The sequence below is a fragment of the Lissotriton helveticus genome, chromosome 12 (assembly GCF_964261635.1).
Source record: "Lissotriton helveticus chromosome 12, aLisHel1.1, whole genome shotgun sequence".
NCBI classification, from domain to species: domain Eukaryota; kingdom Metazoa; phylum Chordata; class Amphibia; order Caudata; family Salamandridae; genus Lissotriton; species Lissotriton helveticus.
Window position 1 is genome coordinate 894,825,409 of NC_136073.1, and position 20,496 is coordinate 894,845,904.

At 52.5% G+C, this 20,496-nt stretch overlaps 1 protein-coding gene across 1 annotated transcript in view; it reads left to right on the forward strand.

Moving 5' to 3' along the window:
- Window positions 1–20,496, forward strand: part of MEPCE (methylphosphate capping enzyme) — a 55,539-nt gene that overhangs the window by 15,282 nt on the left and 19,761 nt on the right. The window contains exons 2-3 of the mRNA XM_078670303.1: window positions 13,189–13,407; window positions 20,125–20,251. Coding sequence (XP_078526429.1) covers window positions 13,189–13,407; window positions 20,125–20,251 — 346 coding nt within the window. The remainder of the gene's footprint in view (window positions 1–13,188; window positions 13,408–20,124; window positions 20,252–20,496) is intronic.

Sequence of the window (20,496 nt, forward strand, 5' to 3'; positions counted from 1 at the left end):
GTGCAGGGGTTCCTGTGTGTGTGTTTAAGATGAGTGCAGGGCTTCCTGTGTGTGTGTGTTTAAGATGAGTGCAGGGGTTCCTGTGTGTGTGTGTTTGTTTAGGATGAGTGCAGGGTTTCCTGTGTGTATGTGTGTTTAAGATGAGTGCAGGGTTTCCTGTGTGTGTGTGTGTGTGTGTGTGTGTTTAGGATGAGTGCAGGGGTTCCTGTGTGTGTGTGTGTTTAAGATGAGTGCAGGGGTTCCTGTGTTTGTGTGTGTTTAAGATGAGTGCAGGGGTTCCTGTGTGTGTGTGTGTTTAAGGTGAGTGCAGGGTTTCCTGTGTGTGTGTGTGTTTAGGGTGAGTGCAGGGTTTCCTGTGTGTGTGTGTGTTTAGGGTGAGTGCAGGGTTTCCTGTGTGTGTGTGTGTTTAGGGTGAGTGCAGGGCTTCCTGTGTGTGTTTAGGATGAGTGCAGGGCTTCCTGTGTGTGTTTAAGGTGAGTGCAGGGCTTCCTGTGTGTGTGTGTGTGTTTAGGGTGAGTGCAGGGTTTCCTGTGTGTGTGTGTTTAAGGTGAGTGCAGGGCTTCCTGTGTGTGTTTAAGGTGAGTGCAGGGCTTCCTGTGTGTGTTTAAGGTGAGTGCAGGGCTTCCTGTGTGTGTGTGTGTTTAAGATGAGTGCAGGGTTTCCTGTGTGTGTGTGTGTGTTTATGATGAGTGCAGGGCTTCCTGTGTGTGTGTGTTTAGGATGAGTGCAGGGTTTCCTGTGTGTGTGTGTGTGTTTAAGATGAGTGCAGGGCTTCCTGTGTGTGTGTGTGTGTGTGTGTTTAAGGTGAGTGCAGGCCTTCCTGTGTGTGTGTGTGTGTGTGTGTTTAAGGTGAGTGCAGGGGTTCCTGTGTGTGTTTAAGATGAGTGCAGGGCTTCCTGTGTGTGTGTTTAAGATGAGTGCAGGGGTTCCTGTGTGTGTGTGTGTTTAGGATGAGTGCAGGAGTTCCTGTGTGTGTGTTTAAGATGAGTGCAGGGCTTCCTGTGTGTGTGTGTTTAAGGTGAGTGAAGCTTCCTGTGTGTGTGTTTAAGATGAGTGCAGGGTTTCCTGTGTGTGTGTGTGTGTTTAGGATGAGTGCAGGGTTTCCTGTGTGTGTGTGTTAGGATGAGTGCAGGGCTTCCTGTGTGTGTTTAGGGTGAGTGCAGGGTTTCCTGTGTGTGTGTGTTTAAGGTGAGTGCATGGCTTCCTGTGTGTGTTTAGGGTGAGTGCAGGGTTTCCTGTGTGTGTGTGTGTTTAAGGTGAGTGCAGGGCTTCCTGTGTGTGTGTGTGTTTAGGGTGAGTACAGGGTTTCCTGTGCGTGTGTGTTTAGGATGAGTGCAGGGGTTCCTGTGTTTGTGTGTGTTTAGGATAAGTGCAGGGCTTCCTGTGTGTGTGTGTGTGTTTAAGGTGAGTGAAGCTTCCTGTGTGTGTGTGTGTGTGTGTGTTTAAGATGAGTGCAGGGGTTCCTGTGTGTGTGTGTTTAGGATGAGTGCAGGGGTTCCTGTGTGTGTTTAGGATGAGTGCAGGGGTTCCTGTGTGTGTTTAAGGTAAGTGCAGGGTTTCCTGTGCGTGTGTGTTTAAGGTGAGTGAAGCTTCCTGTGTGTGTGTGTGTGTTTAAGGTGAGTGCAGGGCTTCCTGTGTGTGTTTAAGGTGAGTGCAGGGCTTCCTGTGTGTGTTTAAGATGAGTGCAGGGCTTCCTGTGTGTGTTTAAGGTGAGTGCAGGGTTTCCTGTGTGTGTGTGTGTTTAGGGTGAATGCAGGGTTTCCTGTGTGTGTGTGTGTGTGTGTTTAGGGTGAATGCAGGGCTTCCTGTGTGTGTGTGTTTAGGGTGAGTGCAGGGTTTCCTGTGTGTGTGTGTGTTTAAGATGAGTGCAGGGTTTCCTGTGTGTGTGTGTTTATGATGAGTGCAGGGGTTCCTGTGTGTGTGTGTTTTTTAGGTGAGTGCAGGGTTTCCTGTGTGTGTTTAAGGTAAGTGCGGGGTTTCCTGTGTGTGTGTTTAAGGTGAGTGAAGCTTCCTGTGTGTGTGTGTTTAAGGTGAGTGCAGGGCTTCCTGTGTGTGTGTGTGTTTAAGGTGAGTGCAGGGCTTCCTGTGTGTGTGTGTGTTTAAGGTGAGTGCAGGGTTTCCTGTGTGTGTGTGTGTTTAGGGTGAGTGCAGGGCTTCCTGTGTGTGTTTAAGGTGAGTGCAGGGGTTCCTGTGTGTGTGTGTGTGTTTAGGATGAGTGCAGGGGTTCCTGTGTGTGTTTAGGATGAGTGCAGGGGTTCCTGTGTGTGTGTGTGTTTAAGATGAGTGCAGGGGTTCCTGTCTTTGTGTGTGTTTAGGATGAGTGCAGGGCTTCCTGTGTGTGTGTGGGTTTAAGGTGAGTGCAGGGCTTCCTGTGTGTGTTTAAGGTGAGTGTAGGTTTCCTGTGTGTGTGGGTTTAAGGTGAGTGCAGGGCTTCCTGTGTGTGTTTAAGATGAGTGCAGGGCTTCCTGTGTGTGTGTGTGTGTGTGTGTTTAAGGTGAGTGCAAGTCTTCCTGTGTGTGTGTGTGTGTTTGAGATGAGTGCAGGGTTTCCTGTGTGTGTGTGTTTTTAAGGTGAGTGCAGGGTTTCCCGTGTGTGTGTTTTTAAGCTGAGTGCAGGGCTTCCCGTGTGTGTTTTTTTAAGCTGAGTGCAGGGCTTCCTGTGTGTGTTTAAGATGAGTGCAGGGCTTCCTGTGTGTGTTTAAGGTGAGTGCAGGGCTTCCTGTGTGTGTTTAAGGTGAGTGCAGGGCTTCCTGTGTGTGTTTAAGGTGAGTGCAGGGCTTCCTGTGTGTGTTTAAGGTGAGTGCAGGGCTTCCTGTGTGTGTGTGTGTGTTTAAGATGAGTGCAGGGCTTCCTGTGTGTGTGTGTGTTTAGGATGAGTGCAGGGTTTCCTGTGTGTGTGTGTGTTTAGGATGAGTGCAGGGGTTCCTGTGTGTCTGTGTTTAGGATGAGTGCAGGGGTTCCTGTGTGTGTTTAAGGTAAGTGCAGGGTTTCCTGTGTGTGTGTGTGTGTTTAAGATTAGTGCAGGGTTTCCTGTGTGTGTTTATGATGAGTGCAGGGCTTCCTGTGTGTGTGTGTGTGTGTTTAAGGTGAGTGCAGGCCTTCCTGTGTGTGTGTGTGTGTGTTTAAGGTGAGTGCAGGGGTTCCTGTGTGTGTGTTTAAGATGAGTGCAGGGCTTCCTGTGTGTGTGTGTTTAAGATGAGTGCAGGGGTTCCTGTGTGTGTGTGTTTGTTTAGGATGAGTGCAGGGTTTCCTGTGTGTATGTGTGTTTAAGATGAGTGCAGGGTTTCCTGTGTGTGTGTGTGTGTGTGTGTGTGTTTAGGATGAGTGCAGGGGTTCCTGTGTGTGTGTGTGTTTAAGATGAGTGCAGGGGTTCCTGGGTTTGTGTGTGTTTAAGATGAGTGCAGGGGTTCCTGTGTGTGTGTGTGTTTAAGGTGAGTGCAGGGTTTCCTGTGTGTGTGTGTGTTTAGGGTGAGTGCAGGGTTTCCTGTGTGTGTGTGTGTTTAGGGTGAGTGCAGGGTTTCCTGTGTGTGTGTGTGTTTAGGGTGAGTGCAGGGTTTCCTGTGTGTGTGTGTTTAAGGTGAGTGCAGGGCTTCCTGTGTGTGTTTAGGATGAGTGCAGGGGTTCCTGTGTGTGTGTGTGTGTGTTTAAGATGAGTGCAAGTCTTCCTGTGCGTGTGTTTTTAAGGTGAGTGCAGGGCTTCCTGTGTGTGTGTTTTTAAGATGAGTGCAGGGCTTCCTGTGTTTGTGTGTGTTTAAGATGAGTGCAGGGGTTCCTGTGTGTGTGTGTGTTTAAGGTGAGTGCAGGGTTTCCTGTGTGTGTGTGTGTTTAGGGTGAGTGCAGGGTTTCCTGTGTGTGTGTGTGTGTTTAGGGTGAGTGCAGGGTTTCCTGTGTGTGTGTGTTTAAGGTGAGTGCAGGGCTTCCTGTGTGTGTTTAGGATGAGTGCAGGGGTTCCTGTGTGTGTGTGTGTGTGTGTGTGTGTGTGTGTGTGTTTAAGATGAGTGCAGGGGTTCCTGTCTTTGTGTGTGTTTAGGATGAGTGCAGGGCTTCCTGTGTGTGTGTGTGTGTTTAAGATGAGTGCAGGGCTTCCTGTGTGTGTGTGGGTTTAAGGTGAGTGCAGGGCTTCCTGTGTGTGTTTAAGGTGAGTGTAGGTTTCCTGTGTGTGTGTGTTTAGGGTGAGTGCAGGGTTTCCTGTGTGTGTGTTTTTAAGGTGAGTGCAGGGCTTCCTGTGTGTGTTTAAGATGAGTGCAGGGCTTCCTGTGTGTGTGTGTGTGTGTGTGTGTGTTTAAGGTGAGTGCAAGTCTTCCTGTGTGTGTGTGTGTGTTTGAGATGAGTGCAGGGTTTCCTGTGTGTGTGTGTTTTTAAGGTGAGTGCAGGGTTTCCCGTGTGTGTGTTTTTAAGGTGAGTGCAGGGCTTCCTGTGTGTGTTTAAGGTGAGTGCAGGGTTTCCTGTGTGTGTCAGTGTTTAGGGTGAGTGCAGGGTTTCCTGTGTGTGTGTGTATTTAGGGTGAGTGCAGGGGTTCCTGTGTGTGTGTGTGTTTAGGATGAGTGCAGGGGTTCCTGTGTGTGTGTGTGTGTGTGTGTTTAGGATGAGTGCAGGGGTTCCTGTGTGTATGTGTGTTTAAGATGAGTGCAGGGGTTCCTGTGTGTGTGTGTGTGTTTAGGATGAGTGCAGGGCTTCCTGTGTGTGTGTGTGTTTAGGGTGAGTGCAGGGTTTCCTGTGTGTGTGTGTGTGTGTTTAAGGTGAGTCCAGGGCTTTCTGTGTGTGTGTGTGTGTGTGTGTTTAGGGTGAGTGCAGGGCTTCCTGTGTGTGTTTAAGGTGAGTGCAGGGCTTCCTGTGTGTGTGTGTGTGTTTAGGGTGAGTGCAGGGTTTCCTGTGTGTGTGTGTTTAAGGTGAGTGCAGGGCTTCCTGTGTGTGTTTAAGGTGAGTGCAGGGCTTCCTGTGTGTGTTTAAGGTGAGTGCAGGGCTTCCTGTGTGTGTGTGTGTTTAAGATGAGTGCAGGGTTTCCTGTGTGTGTGTGTGTGTTTATGATGAGTGCAGGGCTTCCTGTGTGTGTGTGTTTAGGATGAGTGCAGGGGTTCCTGTGTGTGTGTGTGTGTGTTTAAGGTGAGTGCAGGGTTTCCTGTGTGTGTGTGTGTTTAGGGTGAGTGCAGGGTTTCCTGTGTGTGTGTGTGTTTAGGGTGAGTGCAGGGTTTCCTGTGTGTGTGTGTTTAAGGTGAGTGCAGGGCTTCCTGTGTGTGTTTAGGATGAGTGCAGGGGTTCCTGTGTGTGTGTGTGTGTGTTTAAGATGAGTGCAGGGGTTCCTGTCTTTGTGTGTGTTTAGGATGAGTGCAGGGCTTCCTGTGTGTGTGTGTGTGTGTTTAAGATGAGTGCAGGGCTTCCTGTGTGTGTGTGTGGGTTTAAGGTGAGTGCAGGGCTTCCTGTGTGTGTTTAAGGTGAGTGTAGGTTTCCTGTGTGTGTGTGTTTAGGGTGAGTGCAGGGTTTCCTGTGTGTGTGTTTTTAAGGTGAGTGCAGGGCTTCCTGTGTGTGTTTAAGATGAGTGCAGGGCTTCCTGTGTGTGTGTGTGTGTGTGTGTGTGTGTTTAAGGTGAGTGCAAGTCTTCCTGTGTGTGTGTGTGTGTTTGAGATGAGTGCAGGGTTTCCTGTGTGTGTGTGTTTTTAAGGTGAGTGCAGGGTTTCCCGTGTGTGTGTTTTTAAGGTGAGTGCAGGGCTTCCTGTGTGTGTTTAAGGTGAGTGCAGGGTTTCCTGTGTGTGTCAGTGTTTAAGGTGAGTGCAGGGTTTCCTGTGTGTGTGTGTATTTAGGGTGAGTGCAGGGGTTCCTGTGTGTGTGTGTGTTTAGGATGAGTGCAGGGGTTCCTGTGTGTGTGTGTGTGTGTGTGTTTAGGATGAGTGCAGGGGTTCCTGTGTGTATGTGTGTTTAAGATGAGTGCAGGGGTTCCTGTGTGTGTGTGTGTGTTTAGGATGAGTGCAGGGGTTCCTGTGTGTGTGTGTGTTTAAGATGAGTGCAGGGGTTCCTGTGTTTGTGTGTGTTTAAGATGAGTGCAGGGCTTCCTGTGTGTGTTTAGGGTGAGTGCAGGGTTTCCTGTGTGTGTGTGTGTGTGTTTAAGGTGAGTCCAGGGCTTTCTGTGTGTGTGTGTGTTTAGGGTGAGTGCAGGGCTTCCTGTGTGTGTTTAAGGTGAGTGCAGGGCTTCCTGTGTGTGTGTGTGTTTAGGGTGAGTGCAGGGTTTCCTGTGTGTGTGTGTTTAAGGTGAGTGCAGGGCTTCCTGTGTGTGTTTAAGGTGAGTGCAGGGCTTCCTGTGTGTGTTTAAGGTGAGTGCAGGGCTTCCTGTGTGTGTGTGTGTTTAAGATGAGTGCAGGGTTTCCTGTGTGTGTGTGTGTGTGTTTATGATGAGTGCAGGGCTTCCTGTGTGTGTGTGTTTAGGATGAGTGCAGGGGTTCCTGTGTGTGTGTGTGTGTGTTTAAGGTGAGTGTAGGGGTTCCTGTGTGTGTTTAAGGTAAGTGCAGGGTTTCCTGTGTGTGTGTGTGTGTTTAAGATGAGTGCAGGGCTTCCTGTGTGTGTGTGTGTGTGTGTGTGTGTGTTTAAGGTGAGTGCAGGCCTTCCTGTGTGTGTGTGTGTGTGTGTGTTTAAGGTGAGTGCAGGGGTTCCTGTGTGTGTTTAAGATGAGTGCAGGGCTTCCTGTGTGTGTGTTTAAGATGAGTGCAGGGGTTCCTGTGTGTGTGTGTGTTTAGGATGAGTGCAGGGGTTCCTGTGTGTGTGTGTGTGTTTAGGATGAGTGCAGGGTTTCCTGTGTGTATGTGTGTTTAAGATGAGTGCAGGGGTTCCTGTGTGTGTGTGTGTTTAGGATGAGTGCAGGGGTTCCTGTGTGTGTGTGTGTGTGTGTGTGTGTGTGTGTGTGTATGTGTGTTTAAGATGAGTGCAGGGGTTCCTGTGTGTGTGTGTGTTTAGGATGAGTGCAGGGGTTCCTGTGTGTGTGTGTTTAAGGTGAGTGCAGGGCTTCCTGTGTGTGTGTGTGTGTTTAAGGTGAGTGCAGGGCTTTCTGTGTGTGTGTGTGTTTAGGGTGAGTGCAGGGTTTCCTGTGTGTGTGTGTTTAAGGTGAGTGCAGGGCTTCCTGTGTGTGTTTAAGGTGAGTGCAGGGCTTCCTGTGTGTGTGTTTAAGATGAGTGCAGGGCTTCCTGTATGTGTGTGTGTTTAGGATGAGTGCAGGGTTTCCTGTGTGTGTTTAGGATGAGTGCAGGGGTTCCTGTGTGTGTGTGTGTGTTTAGGGTGAGTGCAGGGTTTCCTGTGTGTGTGTGTGTGTTTAGGGTGAGTGCAGGGTTTCCTGTGTGTGTTTAGGATGAGTGCAGGGGTTCCTGTGTGTGTGTGTGTTTAAGATGAGTGCAGGGCTTCCTGTATGTGTGTGTGTTTAGGATGAGTGCAGGGTTTCCTGTGTGTGTTTAGGATGAGTGCAGGGGTTCCTGTGTGTGTGTGTTTAGGATGAGTGCAGGGGTTCCTGTGTGTGTGTGTGTTTAAGGTGAGTGCAGGGCTTCCTGTGTGTGTTTAAGATGAGTGCAGGGCTTCCTGTGTGTGTTTAAGATGAGTGCAGGGCTTCCTGTGTGTGTGTGTGTTTAGGGTGAGTGCAGGGTTTCCTGTGTGTGTGTGTTTAAGGTGAGTGCAGGGCTTCCTGTGTGTGTTTAAGGTGAGTGCAGGGCTTCCTGTGTTTGTGTGTTTAAGGTGAGTGCAAGTCTTCCTGTGCGTGTGTTTTTAAGGTGAGTGCAGGGCTTCCTGTGTGTGTGTTTTTAAGATGAGTGCAGGGTTTCCTGTGTGTGTGTGTGTGTTTTTAAGGTGAGTGCAGGGTTTCCTGTGTGTGTGTGTGTGTGTGTTTAGGGTGAGTGCAGGGGTTCCTGTGTGTGTGTGTGTTTAGGATGAGTGCAGGGGTTCCTGTGTGTGTGTGTGTGTGTGTGTGTGTGTGTGTGTTTAGGATGAGTGCAGGGGTTCCTGTGTGTATGTGTGTTTAAGATGAGTGCAGGGCTTCCTGTGTGTGTGTTTAAGGTGAGTGCAGGGCTTTCTGTGTGTGTGTGTGTTTAGGGTGAGTGCAGGGTTTCCTGTGTGTGTGTGTTTAAGGTGAGTGCAGGGCTTCCTGTGTGTGTTTAAGGTGAGTGCAGGGCTTCCTGTGTGTGTTTAAGGTGAGTGCAGGGCTTCCTGTGTGTGTTTAGGATGAGTGCAGGGGTTCCTGTGTGTGTGTGTTTAGGATGAGTGCAGGGGTTCCTGTGTGTGTTTAAGATGAGTGCAGGGCTTCCTGTGTGTGTGTGTTAGGATGAGTGCAGGGCTTCCTGTGTGTGTTTAAGGTGAGTGCAGGGCTTCCTGTGTTTGTGTGTTTAAGGTGAGTGCAAGTCTTCCTGTGCGTGTGTTTTTAAGGTGAGTGCAGGGCTTCCTGTGTGTGTGTTTTTAAGATGAGTGCAGGGGTTCTTGTGTGTGTTTAGTCTGAGCTGTGTACGCGGAGCCCCCCCTCCTTCTGCCGCTCCTTGCAGTCGCCCCCGGGCCACGGACCCCTCGGCGTGCGCCCAGGATCACACTGTGAGCTGCGCTCGGCACATATGGCCCTGCTCCGCATACCAGGCCGTTCCGAGCCCTGGAGCAGCCAACAGGGAGGCACCGTCCGAGGACTGGCACTCATCTGCCGGCAGAGCCTGGCATGCCACCTGCGTGTGCCCCACAGGAGGGCACAGAGCCCGGGGTGGTCACATTGGCACATCCAGGGAACATGCCCAGGCATCCCCGGCCGCCGGTCAGAGGAGCAGCCGAAGGGGCGTTCCGTGGTGTGCAGAGGGCCTGCCGAGTATAGTGCTGCGTGCCTCTCTGCACAGGCCTTCTAGGGTTACAGCGCCCACAATCCTTCTGTGGGACAGGAGTATAATGCCTCTTGCCTCTGCACAGGCCTTGCAAGGTTACAGCGCTCACAGTCCTTCTGTCGGACAGGAGTATAGTGCCTCTGCACAGGCCTGTCGGACAGGAGTATAGTGCCTCGTGCCTCTGCACAGGGCTGACAGGAGTATAGTTCCTCGCGCCTCTGCACAGGCCTTCCAGGGCTCACAACGCTTATTTATTTATTTATTCAAAGTTTTATATAGCGCGAACAGGATCCTTACAGATATCAGAGCGCTTCACAAAGACAGGGTAGGGGCAGTAGGAGTCAACAGAGGTAATGGGAACAGTATAAAAGTCAATAACATGGTAATAACATGGATAATAAAAACATACATAAAACCAATCCGTATACAATCAGGTAAGGAAGTAATATAGGACAGCACAGGTCATTGATCCCACTACAGAGGTGTTCAGGTGGATCAGTAAACCAACGTGTATCATATCTTGGTCGGTAGTAAGAGAGTAGCGTAGTAGTGCCCCCAACAAGTAGAGTGTAGTGCCAAGGGATAGGGTGAGCAGTGATACAAAGCAATGCAGAGTCTCTGAACCAACATCTATAACGATCAGGAGATCTTGGCCAGAAGGATGGTTTTCACCTCTTCTGTCGGACAGGAGTATAGTGCCTCTCCACAGGCCTTCTAGGGTTACAGCGCTCCCAATCCTTCAGTCGGACAGGAGTAAAATGCCTCTGCACAGGCCTTCTAGGGTTACAGCGCTCACAATCCTTCAGCCGGACAGGAGTAAAATGCCTCTGCACAGGCCTTCCAAGGTTACAGCGCTCACAATCCTTCTTTCGGACAGGAGTAAACTGCCTCTGCACAGGACTTCCAGGGTTACAGCGCTCACAGTCCTTCCGTTGGACAGGAGTATAGTGCCTCCTCTGCACAGGCCTTCTAGGGTTACAGCGCTCCCAATCCTTCAGTCGGACAGGAGTAAAATGCCTCTGCACAGGCCTTCTAGGGTTACAGCGCTCAATCCTTCAGCCGGACAGGAGTAAAATGCCTCTGCACAGGCCTTCCAAGGTTACAGCGCTCACAATCCTTCTTTCGGACAGGAGTAAACTGCCTCTGCACAGGACTTCCAGGGTTACAGCGCTCACAGTCCTTCCGTTGGACAGGAGTATAGTGCCTCCTCTGCACAGGCCTTCTAGGGTTACAGCGCTCCCAATCCTTCAGTCGGACAGGAGTAAAATGCCTCTGCACAGGCCTTCTAGGGTTACAGCGCTCAATCCTTCAGCCGGACAGGAGTAAAATGCCTCTGCACAGGCCTTCTAGGGTTACAGCGCTCCCAATCCTTCAGCCGGACAGGAGTAAAATGCCTCTGCACAGGCCTTCCAAGGTTACAGCGCTCACAATCCTTCTTTCGGACAGGAGTAAAATGCCTCTGCACAGGACTTCCAGGGTTACAGCGCTCACAGTCCTTCTGTTGGACAGGAGTATAGTGCCTCTGCACAGGCCTTCTAGGGTTACAGCGCTCACAGTCCTGTCGGACAGGAGTATAGTGCTGCGTGCCTCTGCACACGCCTCCTATGGTTACAGCTCCCAGTACTGTAAGACACTCCTTCTAGGGTTACAGCGCTCACAATCCTTCTGTCGGACAGAAGTATAGCGCTGCGTGTGTCTGCACAGGCATTCTAGGGTTACAGCGCCCACGATCCTTCTGTCGGACAGGAGTATAGTGCCTCTGCACAGGCCTGTCGGACAGGAGTATAATGCCTCTTGCCTCTGCACAGGCCTTCCAGGGTTACAGCGTTCACCGTCCTTCTGTCGGACAGGAGTATAGTGCCTCTTGCCTCTGCACAGGCCTTCCAGGGTTACAGCGCTCACAGTCTTTCTGTCGGACAGGAGTATAGTGCAGTGAGACTCTCCACAGGCCTTCCAGGGTTACAGCGCTCAGAATCCTTCTGTTGGACAGGAGTATCGTGCCTATGCACAGGCCTTCCAGGGTTACAGTGCTCACAGTCCTTCTGTCGGACAGGAGTATAGTGCAGTGAGACTCTCCGCAGGCCTTCCAGGGTTACAGCGCTCACAGTCCTTCTGTTGGACAGGAGTATAGTGCCTCATGCCTCTGCACAGGCCTTCCAGGGTTACAGCGCTCACAATCCTTCTGTCGGACAGGAGTATAGTGCCTCTGCACAGGTCTTCCAGGGTTACAGCGCTCACAGTCCTTCTGTTGGGCAGGAGTATAGTGCCTCGTGCCTCTGCACAGGCCTTCCAGTGTTACAGCGCTCACAATCCTTCTGTCTGACAGAAGTATAGTGCCGCGTGCCTCTGCACAGGCCAGTCGGACAGGAGTATAGTGCTGCGTGCCTCTGCACAGGCCTTCTAGGGTTACAGCACTCGCAAAACCTCGAAGATTCCGGAAGGAAAAAACGTATAAACGCTCCTTCTCAGGAATGGCACCCAGGATATGGAACTCCCTCCCTCCTGAAACCAGACTCATCTCCTCCATCGCACTCTTTAAGAAAGAAGTAAAAGCTATCCTCATAGCCAAATACACTTGATCTATTAACGTGATTCTTAAAGTCTCTGCACCAATCTGTATTATTTGCTCGATCCCTTCGATGATTTGTATTACTTTTTTTATTTACTCACCTGACGGTCTATGCTCACACTTGTGTATTATTTGCATTATTAATGTACCTGCTTTACCATGCTCCCTCATATACCTACTTATTATCTACAATTGCGCTATACCAAATGGTCTGTTTGCACCCTCATGTTTGTATTCCCCGCTCTGTAAAGCGCTCTGATATCTGCAAAGATCTTGTTCGCGCTATATAAAACTTTCAAAATAAATAAATAAGAGGGGGGCGAAGGTACGGCAAGAGTGAGGGGAAAAAGGCACAGAGGGAGCTAAGAAGAGAAGGAAGTTAGATATAGTTGTACGCCGAGCGGAAAAGGTGGGTCTTGAGAAAGGATCTAAAGTGGGAGTAAGGCGAGGCCGATCTTATGTCCAGGGGAAGGGAGTTCCAGAAAGATGGAGCCAGGAACGAGAACCTTAGGCCACCCCATTTCTTGCGCTTGACTTTGGGGACTTTAAGAAGAGCCAGGTGAGCTGAGCGCAGGTTACGAGAGGGAACATATGGGTGAATGAGAGAGGAAATGAACGGGGGGCCAAGGCCGGCAAGAGATTTAACGACGAGGCAGCCTAACTTAAATTTGCAGCGTTCAGAGACAGGGAGCCAATGCAGGGATTTTAGCAGAGGGCGGGCGTGGTGGTGCCTCGGTTGATGGAAAATGAGGCGAGCCGCCTGGTTCTGGACGAGCTGCAAGCGTTTAAGCTGATAGGGTTGTCTACGTACAAGGAGTTGGCGTAGTCAATTCTGGAGATGACTAACGCCAGAAGAGCCAAGGTAAGGGCTTCGGTGGTGAGGAAACGCGCGATTTTCCTGATTTTGCGGAGTTGGTAGAAGCACGAGGAAACAGTGGCATTTATCTGGGGTTTCATCGAAAGGTCTTTGCTGATGATAAGCCCCAAACTTTTTGCCGAATCCGTGGGACGGGGAGCAGGACCCAGGCTGGTGGGCCAGAAGTTGGAGTTCCAGGGGTTGGAGGGGCCGCCGACAAGAACCAATTCGGTCTTGTCGGGGTTTAGTTTCAGGTGGTTTGCCCCCATCTACTTGCTGATGTGGCAGAGGGTGGCTTGAAAATCAGAAACGGACTGGTCCAAGGAGTCGATGTTAAAGACTAACTGGATGTCATCCGCATAATTAAATGCGGAGACATTTTTATGTCGGAGGGAACTAATTAGAGGGGTAAGATATAGGTTGAAAAGGAGTGGGGACAGAGAGGATCCCTGAGGCACGCCGCAAGCCAGCCTAACCCTGTCCGCAGAGAACTGGGATAGCCGGACCGCTTGTTGGCGGTTGGTGAGGAACGAGTGAACCCAATCAAGGGCGGTACCCTCAATCCCTCCCTGTCTGACACGGTCGACCAAGCGCTAAGAAACTGTATAGTGTACGCTGCGCTTTACAAATGCTTTTCATATCATATCATATGACCCTAGATCTTTTTGGCTCTGAGGCCAGGGTGTCCAACTGAAATGGGGTATGGAGTGGTTTGCATGTAAGCGCGCCTTGTGCTCCTGGGCAGCTGTGTGAAGGATGCGCACATGGGTACCTATGGTGGGTGGGTTAGAGAGGGGCTCCGCTGACTGGACTAGTGATCCTGATCTGTCTGAGTGAGAGTCCCTGGGGTAATGTCATGTGGGGGGCACCTAACAAAAGCATGCTTCATAGTACCAACTTGTAGTGCCACTACTCAGATGCCATCTTTTTGTGTTCTAGGGGAACTATGTGCTGGAGCGAGACGAGCTCCTGGAGGCGCAGAGCCCGGAGTACGATGTCATTCTGTGCCTGAGCGTGACCAAGTGGGTTCACCTAAACTGGGGGGACGAGGGGCTGAAGCGAATGTTCAAGCGCATCTACAGACACCTCCGTCCCGGGGGGCTGCTGCTGCTGGAGCCACAGGCCTGGTCCTCCTATGGGAAAAGAAAGAACTTAACGGTAAGCAAGGACTGTCCCTCTGAATGCGGCTCTGATTCGTAATAGTGATGATGGGGTGCGTGCAAAAACGGGGCTTCTTCGGGGTGCAGAAATAATGTGTCGGCCACCTTCACTCCTGCGTCTGTGGCCCCACACTGCAGGCGTCTCCCACCCTTCCCTAGCCTGCGGGCGTCTGCCACCCTTCTCTAGCCTGCAGGGTATCTGCCACCCTTCTCTAGCCTGCAGGGTATCTGCCGCCCTCCTCTAGCCTGCAGGGTATCTGCCGCCCTCCTCTAGCCTGCAGGGTATCTGCCGCCCTCCTCTAGCCTGCAGGCTATCTGCCGCCCTCCTCTAGCCTGCAGGCGTCTGCCGCCCTCCTCTAGCCTGCAGGCTATCTGCCGCCCTCCTCTAGCCTGCAGGGTATCTGCCGCCCTCCTCTAGCCTGCAGGGTATCTGCCGCCCTCCTCTAGCCTGCAGGCTATCTGCCGCCCTCCTCTAGCCTGCAGGCGTCTGCCGCCCTCCTCTAGCCTGCTGGGTATCTGCTGCCCTCCTCTAGCCTGCAGGCGTCTGCCACCCTCCTCTAGCCTGCTGGGTATCTGCTGCCCTCCTCTAGCCTGCAGGCGTCTGCCACCCTTCTGTGACTGTGGCCTCTAGACTGCAGGTGTCCACCACCCTTCTCTAGACTGCAGGGTATCTGCCACCCTTCTCTAGCCTGCAGGGTATCTGCCACCCTTCTCTAGCCTGCAGGGTATCTGCCGCCCTCCTCTAGCCTGCTGGGTATCTGCTGCCCTCCTCTAGCCTGCAGGCGTCTGCCACCCTCCTCTAGCCTGCTGGGTATCTGCTGCCCTCCTCTAGCCTGCAGGCGTCTGCCACCCTTCTGTGACTGTGGCCTCTAGACTGCAGGTGTCCACCACCCTTCTCTAGACTGCAGGGTATCTGCCACCCTTCTCTAGCCTGCAGGGTATCTGCCACCCTTCTCTAGCCTGCAGGGTATCTGCCGCCCTCCTCTAGCCTGCAGGGTATCTGCCGCCCTCCTCTAGCCTGCAGGCTATCTGCCGCCCTCCTCTAGCCTGCAGGCTATCTGCCGCCCTCCTCTAGCCTGCTGGGTATCTGCCACCCTCCTCTAGCCTGCAGGCGTCTGCCGCCCTCCTCTAGCCTGCAGGCGTCTGCCGCCCTCCTCTAGCCTGCTGGGTATCTGCTGCCCTCCTCTGGCCTGCAGGCGTCTGCCACCCTCCTCTGGCCTGCAGGGTATCTGCCGCCCTCCTCTAGCCTGCAGGGTATCTGCCGCCCTCCTCTAGCCTGCAGGCTATCTGCCGCCCTCCTCTAGCCTGCAGGCGTCTGCCGCCCTCCTCTAGCCTGCTGGGTATCTGCCGCCCTCCTCTAGCCTGCAGGCGTCTGCCGCCCTCCTCTAGCCTGCTGGGTATCTGCTGCCCTCCTCTGGCCTGCAGGCGTCTGCCACCCTCCTCTGGCCTGCAGGGTATCTGCCGCCCTCCTCTAGCCTGCAGGGTATCTGCCGCCCTCCTCTAGCCTGCAGGCTATCTGCCGCCCTCCTCTAGCCTGCAGGCGTCTGCCGCCCTCCTCTAGCCTGCTGGGTATCTGCTGCCCTCCTCTAGCCTGCAGGCGTCTGCCACCCTCCTCTGGCCTGCAGGGTATCTGCCGCCCTCCTCTAGCCTGCAGGGTATCTGCCGCCCTCCTCTAGCCTGCAGGCTATCTGCCGCCCTCCTCTAGCCTGCAGGCGTCTGCCGCCCTCCTCTAGCCTGCAGGCGTCTGCCGCCCTCCTCTAGCCTGCTGGGTATCTGCCGCCCTCCTCTAGCCTGCTGGGTATCTGCCGCCCTCCTCTAGCCTGCTGGGTATCTGCTGCCCTCCTCTAGCCTGCAGGCTATCTGCCGCCCTCCTCTAGCCTGCAGGCGTCTGCCGCCCTCCTCTAGCCTGCAGGCTATCTGCCGCCCTCCTCTAGCCTGCAGGCGTCTGCCGCCCTCCTCTAGCCTGCAGGCGTCTGCCGCCCTCCTCTAGCCTGCTGGGTATCTGCCGCCCTCCTCTAGCCTGCAGGCTATCTGCCGCCCTCCTCTAGCCTGCAGGCGTCTGCCGCCCTCCTCTAGCCTGCTGGGTATCTGCCGCCCTCCTCTAGCCTGCAGGGTATCTGCCGCCCTCCTCTAGCCTGCAGGCGTCTGCCGCCCTCCTCTAGCCTGCAGGCGTCTGCCGCCCTCCTCTAGCCTGCTGGGTATCTGCCGCCCTCCTCTAGCCTGCTGGGTATCTGCCGCCCTCCTCTAGCCTGCTGGGTATCTGCTGCCCTCCTCTAGCCTGCAGGCTATCTGCCGCCCTCCTCTAGCCTGCAGGCTATCTGCCGCCCTCCTCTAGCCTGCAGGCGTCTGCCGCCCTCCTCTAGCCTGCAGGCGTCTGCCGCCCTCCTCTAGCCTGCAGGCGTCTGCCACCCTCCTCTGGCCTGCAGGGTATCTGCCGCCCTCCTCTAGCCTGCTGGGTATCTGCTGCCCTCCTCTAGCCTGCAGGCTATCTGCCGCCCTCCTCTAGCCTGCAGGCGTCTGTGGCCTCTATACTGCAGGTGTCCACCACCCTCCTCTAGCCTGCAGGCGTCTGCCGCCCTCCTCTAGCCTGCTGGGTATCTGCCGCCCTCCTCTAGCCTGCTGGGTATCTGCTGCCCTCCTCTAGCCTGCAGGCTATCTGCCGCCCTCCTCTAGCCTGCAGGCTATCTGCCGCCCTCCTCTAGCCTGCAGGCGTCTGCCGCCCTCCTCTAGCCTGCAGGCTATCTGCCGCCCTCCTCTAGCCTGCAGGCGTCTGCCGCCCTCCTCTAGCCTGCAGGCGTCTGCCGCCCTCCTCTAGCCTGCAGGCGTCTGCCGCCCTCCTCTAGCCTGCTGGGTATCTGCCGCCCTCCTCTAGCCTGCAGGCTATCTGCCGCCCTCCTCTAGCCTGCTGGGTATCTGCCGCCCTCCTCTAGCCTGCTGGGTATCTGCCGCCCTCCTCTAGCCTGCTGGGTATCTGCCGCCCTCCTCTAGCCTGCAGGCTATCTGCCGCCCTCCTCTAGCCTGCAGGCGTCTGCCGCCCTCCTCTAGCCTGCTGGGTATCTGCCGCCCTCCTCTAGCCTGCAGGCTATCTGCCGCCCTCCTCTAGCCTGCAGGCGTCTGCCGCCCTCCTCTAGCCTGCTGGGTATCTGCCGCCCTCCTCTAGCCTGCTGGGTATCTGCCGCCCTCCTCTAGCCTGCAGGCGTCTGCCGCCCTCCTCTAGCCTGCAGGCGTCTGTGGCCTCTATACTGCAGGTGTCCACCACCCTTCTCTAGACTGCAGGCGTCTGCCGCCCTCCTCTAGCCTGCAGGCGTCTGTGGCCTCTATACTGCAGGTGTCCACCACCCTTCTCTAGACTGCAGGCGTCTGCCGCCCTCCTCTAGCCTGCAGGCTATCTGCCGCCCTCCTCTAGCCTGCAGGCGTCTGCCGCCCTCCTCTAGCCTGCTGGGTATCTGCTGCCCTCCTCTAGCCTGCTGGGTATCTGCTGCCCTCCTCTAGCCTGCAGGCGTCTGCTGCCCTCCTCTAGCCTGCTGGGTATCTGCCGCCCTCCTCTAGCCTGCAGGCGTCTGCCGCCCTCCTCTAGCCTGCAGGCGTCTGTGGCCTCTATACTGCAGGTGTCCACCACCCTTCTCTAGACTGCAGGCGTCTGCCGCCCTCCTCTAGCCTGCAGGCGTCTGTGGCCTCTATACTGCAGGTGTCCACCACCCTTCTCTAGACTGCAGGCGTCTGCCGCCCTCCTCTAGCCTGCAGGCTATCTGCCGCCCTCCTCTAGCCTGCAGGCGTCTGCCGCCCTCCTCTAGCCTGCTGGGTATCTGCTGCCCTCCTCTAGCCTGCTGGGTATCTGCTGCCCTCCTCTAGCCTGCAGGCGTCTGCTGCCCTCCTCTAGCCTGCTGGGTATCTGCCGCCCTCCTCTAGCCTGCAGGCGTCTGCTGCCCTCCTCTAGCCTGCTGGGTATCTGCCGCCCTCCTCTAGCCTGCAGGCGTCTGCCGCCCTCCTCTAGCCTGCTGGGTATCTGCCGCCCTCCTCTAGCCTGCAGGCGTCTGTGGCCTCTAGACTGCAGGTGTCCACCACCCTTCTCTAGACTGCAGGTGTGTGTTGGAATGTGGGTTATTGGTGGGGGCAAATGTAGGTCTGCCACTGGCAATAAGGCCACTAACGCATGGTAGGACCCAGCATAGGTCTTAGGAAATTATTCCTATGCTCAACCCTTGGTAACGTGGCTGTGAGCAGACAGGCTTAACTTCAAAGACAGATATGTAAAGCATTTAAAAACACAATTTCGGTAAATAATTAAGACACAGCACAAAATCAAAATCCAACACCAATTTATAAAAATAGGTTGTATTTGTATCTTTTAAATGACACCAAAACGAAAATAATCCACTGTAGGGAACCAGAGATATGAATTTTTAAAAATTAGTCACTTTCTAGTGCTTAAAAACCAACAGTGCGGTGCCCCTTTTAGTCATTTTGTTTTCTCTGACAGGGACACACCTTTAGAAATTGTTCTGAAGAATTTTCGCACCACTGTGGTGGGCCGCCTTCTTCAGCAAGCGGGGTCCAGTTAGAACTCCTTCCTGGAGTTCGGCTTGCGGGTCCCAAAGTATCCAACACACAATCCAAGGTTCTGGAATCTCCAAGAGGGTCCTTGAAAGTGTGACACTTCAATTCCACAATCCACTTGAACAAAACCCTTACAAATCCATTGATGGGTCTCCAAGGTGTAGATTTAGTTGGTGATGTTCCAATTGAGCTCTTTTAACCTGTAGCCTTCGGGGAGTCCACTCTTTTTAGTTCCTTTTGCAGCACGGCTGTAGTTTTCAGATGGTGCAGTTTTCAGAGGTCAGGCCATCGAAATCTTTGCACAGCAAAACTTCTTAGCAGGGCACTTCTTGCTTCAGTAGTTTCAAGCAGCAGATCTGGAGGGCCCTGCCCCTCTCAGATACTTATTCAAAATTCTCTGCGTCAAGCACCATGTCACCTCTGACCAATGAGAGCAGGGTAACTCCTCATAGTTATGACCACATCCTGTAGTGTGGCATCATTTTGTCCCAGAGTGCACCATTCTTCCAAATCCATAATGGCTGATTTTCCAGCAAGGAGGTAAGAGCTGGCTAAGCACACCCCCTGAGATGGCTTATTTCCATGGACTCTCCCCCTACCATCTGCACATACCTTCCTTAAGCCTAGCCAGGACTCTGGGTCAAGAGTGTAAGAGTGATACTGAAACCCAGGGCTCCCCTTTGTCTTTGAAAAGTATGGTTTATGACTCCACCCCCTGGCCTGGCATTCCTATAGACCAGCACACTGCCCTCCCAGCAGAGTTCTTAACCCTAGGGGATCCTTATCACCGCTTCAAAGCAGCCTGGCTACTCCACTTAACTCTGAACAATCAGGGCAGACCACTGGAAGGCTGAATTTGGACTTACAAACAAGAAAGTCATAAAACTTCTTGTATGTACACTTTAGGAGAAATTCAACAATATAATATTGTTGGATTTACTACTACCATTCTGGGAAGTCTTTGAATGGTCCGGCTAGTCCTCTCCTATCAATATTTATTAATCAATAACTTCCTACCATGTTAACCTATGGGCCATGGGGTTTGCAATGGGGAAAATGACTTTGGCCAGTTTTCTAGCACCAGGGCTTATAAAAACATATTTTATAAGTATTTCCCTAATTTCTACAGGAGTTCTGAATCTGCAGAAATATTTCAGATCCTCCTAGCAGCAAAATATCGAATTTGAGCAGCACTTTAATACGATGTGGGGAGTGAAATGTAAAACTTCACTTTACCCAGGCATATAAAAACTCATTTTAGAAGGGACCACCCCCCACCCCATGGATGCCTAGGGGAGACCCTGGTGGTCCCTAGTATGCACAAACATTGTAGGTTTCCCATTTTAAGTGCCCCTACCACCAAAGTCGAATTTGAGCACAATTTACTTTTTAAAAGGCAACCAGGGCTGTTTTTAAACTGACCCCAGGCTTCAGCATTGCACACATGCAAGTGCAGAAAATCTGCTAGGCTCTAAACTGCCATGCCCCAGGATACTGGGGATTTATAGGTAGTTTCAATCCCCTGCCCTATTATATACTAGGGACTTATGGGGTAGGTCATGCCAATTATAGGGGACCCCACCATACCATAGTGTACCCTTGTGTATGTTGAGTGTCTTAACTGTATTATGTGTTCCTTTCAGCTTGACACTGGGCCTGCTTAAACAGAGCCCAGGGTCAGTCAGTCCATCAGTTACCACCAGTTCCAATCAGCAAAAAGTTGGGGGGGTGCCCAGGGCACAGGATGACTTTTCAACAGTGTGGATGCCACCCTTCTCTAGACGGCAGGTGTGCCCACCACCCTTCTGTCACTGTGTGCCTCTAGACTCCCGGTGCCCACCACCCTTAAGTGACTGTTCGCCTCTAGACTCACTCTTGAAGTTAGATATTCAGCCTTCGAGTCGTTTTCAATTCCTTCTGTTTTAACTAATTCAAAGTATATAGTTTAGTGAATTTTTTCTTTCTAAACCCCAGTCTCTTCCGTGACTTTTTTCGTTGTGTAAAATATGCAGTTCTTTATCCTGAATAAAAAACACATTAGACAGAAACTTTGAAATGCTGCTGATCTTTTAGTTTCCTGACAAGTTATCTACATTTGCAAAGTAGCACAGTCCTAGATTTAAACTTTCGCCATTTTTTTTTTTTATCCTCCATGCAGGAAGCCATCTATAAAAATTACAATCGAATACAGTTTAAGCCAGAGCAGTTCACATCCTATTTGGTGTCACAAGAGGTGGGCTTCGCCAGATACGAGTTGGTGGGAACTCCACAGAGCACAACAAAAGGTAAGTTGCAGGTGTGGACTGGTTTTAAAGATTAATAAAAAAAAACAATTAATTTGGGTTTTACTTTTTCCTCCTGGGGAATTATGCCAAATATGTATGTTTATAAATATATATGTATGTTTGAGGCATGTGTGTTGTAGATACACATGCTTTGCATACTCCTGCCATCTAGTGTTGGGTCTGGATGTTTGCAAGTTGTTTTTCTTTGAAGAAGTCTTTCTTAGTCACGAGGTAAGTTGAATCCT